Raw genomic sequence first — 6000 nt, 5'->3', positions numbered from 1 at the left:
GGAGGAGCTAGAGAAAGTACCCAAGAAGCTAAAGGGGTCTGTAACCCTATAGGTGGAACAACAGTATGGACTAACCAGTACCCCCAGAGCTTGTGTCTCTAGCTGCATATGTATCAGAAGATGGCCTAGTCGGCCATCACTGGGAAGAAAGGCCCATTGGTCTTACAAACTTTATATGCCTCAGTACAGGGGAACGCCAGGGCCAAGAAGTGGGAATGGCTGGGGGATGGTACGGGTGATTTTTGGGATAGCATTGGAAATGTAAATGAAGAAAATACCTAATTAAAAAAAAGATTTTAAAGTATCATCCATCAAGGACAGTTTGGGCATACTGACATTGGCTCAGAACCTTCAGGAAATAGGAGGTTGGGGGGCCTCCAGAGTACACCAGAGACCTGGGAAGTTCAAAACTGAACCTGGGTGTGTTCTTACACATTATAGTGATCTGATAGGTCAGATCTAAAGATAAACTAGATCAACTTTTTTCCCTAAACAGTAAACTTATCTGTTGCTTTAATTCAAAATTAAATATTCTAATACAGAAGAAAAAAATAATATAGTTAGGAAAAAAATCAAGTTTAATTCTCCTACCTGGACCATGATTTTCTGGGATAAAACCTTTGTCCAGGAATTTTCACTAAAAAAGGAAAATATGCCATAAAATATCGGAAGTAACATTTTAAGATCAACAAAACTTAATTTTAATCTTCTTGACAATTACTTTGTGTAACTTAATGGCTAGATAATTTAGTTAAATAATGTTTTGTTTACACATGAAATATATGACTACAAATTCCTCCTGATAGCCTTTTAATAAGATGGTTCCAAGAGAAGAATAACCTGTAGGAATATCTATGTATTAACTACCAAACAGGAAAGTAACTGATGGCCAGGAGTGCAGCTCAGTGGCAGAGGACTTGCCTAGTATGTGTGAGGCTCTGTGTACACTAGGACAAAAAGAAAGTTTAGAAAAAGCAGCAGCAGCAGCAATGAAACAGGAAGCAGGCAAGACTTACTCCTGAACCCAAGTAAGTCCCTCTGAGTGGTGCCTGCTATCAGGGAGGCAGATCCAGGAGGATTATGAGTTAAAGGCTGGCTTGAGTTCTTAGTCGGCCTAGGTTATAGTTCAAGATTGTAAAGAGAGGAAAAAAAGGAGGAAGAAACAACAGCAACCACCATCAGCAAAAAGCAAAACCACCTCCACAACTTGTGAAGGATGTGCCATACATACCCATGTGGTCAGTGTTTTAGAGGGCTGATTTACGATGCACACGTATCAGATCAGAGTAAACTATAAGGTATAATACATAACTATTATATACATATTTTAATATAAAAATTGGAGTCTAAATTATATATTATTACATATTTTCACCATTATAGATATCTTATTATTTAAAGAAAATAATAATAGAACTAGTTGATAGTAACAATCACAGTTAACAACCATAGCAGAACAAGTTAATTAGGGTATAGTGATAAAATTACTTTTATAACAATGCTCTCTGATACAGACTTTTAACTCTTTTGTAAGAGTTATATGGTCTTACATGGTTAGCTTAGGCTAACTGCAAACTCTCCCTGTAGGAGACCAGCATGTAATATGCTCATGTAATATGCAAGTGATTTCACCACCTAGCCTTTTGATTGCACATTGTTGTTTTGAGGGAAGATGAAAATATTATCATTTGATTTAGTTTTTGTTTACCTAATCTCAGATTCTTGAGCTTCATTCTACCTGTGTGCTTTTACTTTTCTTTTCCTTTAGGATGTCTCTGTCAACTTAACAGGCATAGGAAGACATACCAAGTGTGAGAGCAAAGGATTTATTCAGGTCAAAGTGAGGATGGCCACCTGGGACATAATCTAGCAGTCTATAGTTAAGTGCTTTGAGGTTTTACAAAATGATAGCTATATTTATAGTTTTAAGCTGCATGAGAGGTTTGAAAGTATTTGTTCTGCAAGTATAATAGGCACTGGATAACTTAAACTGTCTTATAAAAAGTGTATTGGACATGTCTCATTCTCCGGGTAATTTGGGGGAAGGGGTCCATTGTACACAATGTCAGTAGAATGTAATAAACTTAAATGCTTTAAGAATCTGAAGTATGCCAAGTCCTAAGATCAGCTTCATGGAGGGGGTAGTTGTTTTTCAAACAGAGTTCAAAGGTTTAACTGTGGATGTATGTGAGAGCAGATCTGTCTCCTAGTCCATTTTAGTGTGCAAACCAATTCTACTCCAGTTTGTCTTCCTTGACACTTAACCTTGAATTAGTTTCTACATGTTGTACCATGTCCTCTCTTGAGTCTTTCCATATCTTATAATGTGTGTGTGTGTGTATGTGTGTGCGCACGTGCATGCATGCGCATGTAGAAGTCAGAGGTTGATGTCCTGTCTTCCTTGATTGTTTTGTAAAAGTCTCTCACCTGAACTCAGACCTTCCTGAATTCATCTACTTAAGCCAGCCAGCTTACTCGAGAGATTCCACTTCTGCCCTCAGAGCAATCATGTACACCTGGGCTCTATTTTTGGCCATCTCTCTCCATAACTAGCCAGGCATACTCCTCTATTTGCCAGTAAAACAACATAGTCATTTAGCCTTCTCTCTTTAGGGATGCATGGGTCAAGCTGGCACTGGGATGGTACTCCTTATCTTTTCAAGATCCTTGACAGGAAACTGCTTCACAATAGTTGCTTCATTGCTGAAGCTCTGTAGCAATGGGGTGACTTGTATTGCAATTAATAATACCAAGTGTAGTCAAAGTTGTATGTGCCTGATGAATTAGGCCTAATGAATTATGGCTAAGACTAGAGTATTCTCCAAGTTTTTCTGTGCCTTAGGATTGATGAGATGTAGATGCAAACGTTAGATAATGAGGTAGATATTCTGTTCTCTTTGTGGTGGTATAAAACTTATAAGGAACAGATTCATGTCAACCAACGGTCATGACCCTATCCCTCCTATCCCTCTCTCTTGAGCTGTTGGTTACTGATAACTTCTGGGAAGTGAGTCACTCATTCAGTCACTGTCTTCATTTGTGTACCCATTTGTGTACCTCTAATGGATAGTTGTAACTCTATGGTCACAAAGGCAGCTCCAGTTAACCTTAATGAGTCACAAAACAAAACAGAAAGATGTGAATGCAGGAAAGAGGGGGACTAATGGTGCTGGGGAAAGCTGATGGGAGGGTGTGATGGTTTGTATATTCTTGGGCCAGGGAGTGGCACCATTTGGAGATGTGACCTGGTTGGAGTAGGTGTGCCTCTGTGGGTGTGGGCTTAAGACCCTCACCCTAGTTGCCTAGGAGTCAGTCTTCCACTAGTAGCCTTTGGATGAAGACATAGAACTCTCAGCTCTTCCTGCACCATTCCTGCCTGGATACTGCCATGCTCCCACCTTGATGATAATGGACTAAACCTCTGAACCTCTAAGCCAGCCCCAATTAAATGTTGTTTTTATAAGACTTGCCTTGGTCATGGTATCTGTTCACAGCAGCAAAACCCTAACTAAGACAGAGGGGAAGTGGGGGAAGAGGAGAACCTGATCTGGTATAGGGTGAGGGAAAAGGACTGAAGCCTTGAGGGCCAGTAGAAAGAATGGAAACAGGCAACTTCAGGAAATAGGAGGTTGGGAAATAGGACCCCCCAGAGTACACCAGAGACCTAGGAGGTAAGAGACTCCCAGGACTCAAAGGGAGGGAGGGACCTTAGATGAAATGCCCAACAGTAGAGAGAGGGAACTTATAGAGGTCACTTCCTCCAGCAGCAAGCCAGGATAGCAAATGAGGGATGGTGTTGCCACCCCAGTCACATCCCTGACCCATAATTGTTTCTGTCTGAAAGAATTACAGGGATGGAAATGGAGAGGAGCCTGAGGAAAAGAAGGTCCAGCAACAGGACCAAGTGGGATCCAGCTCAAGGGGAGGCTCCAAGGCTTGATGCTATTACTGAGGCTGTGGAGTGCTCACAAAAAGGGTCCTATCATGACTGCCCTCCGAATGACCCAACAAGCAGCTGAAAGAGTCAGATGCAGATATTTGCACCCAAACAATGGACAGAAGCATCTGACCCCTGTTGTTGAATTGGGGAAGGCTGAAAGAAGCTGAGGAGAAGGGCCATTCTGTAGGAGGACCAACAGTCTCAATTAATCTGGACCCTTGAGATCTCTCAAACACTGGACCACCAAACAGCCAGCATACACCAGCTGATATGAGGCCCCCAACACACATACAGTAGAGGACTTCCAGGTCTGTGTTCATTCAGAGATGATACACCTAACCTCTAGGAGACTGGAGGCCCCAGGGAGTTTAGAAGTCAGATGTGGTGGGGGTTTGGGTGGGTGGGGAAGGTGAGGATATGGAGCAGTCAGAGGGTGGATGAGGGGTGGGGAATAGAATATGGAGTGTAAAAAATAAATAAAAAATAAAAAACAAAAGAGAGGGTAGGTGCTGAAAGCTACACACACACACACACACACACACACATGTGTGCTTTTCATTGTGAAAGGAGTTACAAACTTGGAACTGTACATAACCATGCTTTCCATTTGTCACACATATGAGTAACTCCTTTCACAATGAAAAGCGCACATATGTGTGTGTGTGTGTGTATGTGTGTGTGTGTGTGTAGCTTTCAGCACCTACCCTCTCTTTTGTTTTTCATTTTTTATTTATTTTTTACACTCCATATTCTATTCCATATTCTCACACATATGAGAAAAGGTCAAATGACAGTTAATACAAAATTAAAAACAAGTTCATGTATAAGCAATATCATTTCAGTTGGCTTTTTCTATACATTTCCAGATCTGTAAAAAAGCCAAAAATTATGCTCCAAAATGTTTGGTAGGGTGAATGCTGGCACCCTAAGCATAAAAGGGAGGGCAGTGCTGACAGTAATATATATTCAGTACCGTAAGCACAATTTTATCTCCCTCTTTTCTCTCTTTTTACTAGACCATCTTCTTCTTCTTTAAAATAGAGCTTAATGGTACATAAAGATGACTGTTATTGCACATATTCAGATTGTAGGTGATCCCATTTCTGAGCCCGCTTTACTCACCCACGCCTTGGCTAGGCAACGGTCTTCTGAAACAGTGAGCCACATAAACATCTGGAGCATCTATCCTTGGATCTGGAGAAGACGGCACAGGAGCATGACAAATGGAAAGCATGGTTATGTACAGTTCCAAGTTTGTAACTCCTTTCACAATGAAAAGCGCACATACTGTGTGAATTGTAGTTTAACTCAATGAAATTAACATATGACATCTTCAAATATTTACATGTTTGTTGTAGTTCAAGTATTTATACCTTTGGGACAAGAATTGCTTCTCTGGGAATTTATTAGAAAGAAACAAGTATATATACAAATGGATAGATTTTCATGTTGTTTGCAATAAAGGAAAGTTAGAAAAAGTTAAACAGTGGGCTTACCTATACAAATTAAGATTTCTTTGTACAAAGTAAAATATTTTGCTGCCATTGATTCACATGAAAAAATGATTATAAAATACTCTAATTTTAAATGAAAAAGAAACATGCAAAATAACACAATTATATCATTCATTAACATGTGAAGTTTACATACAGACAGAAATTTTAAAATATTATTTTTACTTTATATATATTTTTAAAATTTCAGACAATTTATTATTATGGAAAGAAAGGCATCTATGTGTTCACAGCCAACATCATAGTTCTTTTTACTCAGATCTTATCTTGAAGGCCTGTCATCAGATTTTACCTCTTAAAATTCTTCTAGTGAAATTAGTACAATTTATGTAGAAACTTATAACCCCCACTGTGTTTTCCTTTGCACACCCTCAGACTACATTTATTGTTGTATGTACGCACATACTTAAACAAAAGCAATATACATTAAGCCAATAGCCAACATCAATTAAATGGAGAGAAACTTGAAGCAATCCCACTAAAATCAGGGACAAGGCAAGGCTGCCTACTCTCTCCCTATCTATTCAATATAGTACTTTAAGTTCT

The 6000-nt window shown here is 39.4% G+C and overlaps 1 protein-coding gene across 8 annotated transcripts in view; it reads right to left on the bottom strand.

The window, feature by feature from the left end:
• Positions 1 to 6000, bottom strand: part of Agbl3 (ATP/GTP binding protein like 3) — an 83237-nt gene that overhangs the window by 26238 nt on the left and 50999 nt on the right. For 5 of the 8 annotated variants that reach the window (XM_021164428.2, XM_021164429.2, XM_021164430.2 and 2 more), the window contains exons 15-16: positions 5063 to 5134; positions 592 to 637 (exon numbers count right to left, since the gene is read on the bottom strand). In XM_021164428.2, the coding sequence (XP_021020087.1) occupies positions 592 to 637; positions 5063 to 5134 (118 nt within the window). Of the gene's footprint in view, positions 1 to 591; positions 638 to 1231; positions 1292 to 5062; positions 5135 to 6000 lie in introns of those variants that run through there. The other 3 variants (XM_029478387.1, XM_029478390.1, XM_029478389.1) reach the window with 2 other exon arrangements.

The sequence above is a fragment of the Mus caroli genome, chromosome 6, assembly GCF_900094665.2.
Source record: "Mus caroli chromosome 6, CAROLI_EIJ_v1.1, whole genome shotgun sequence".
In the NCBI taxonomy this organism is placed as follows: Eukaryota; Metazoa; Chordata; class Mammalia; order Rodentia; family Muridae; genus Mus; species Mus caroli.
This window is presented reverse-complemented; position numbering and strand designations above follow the sequence as displayed.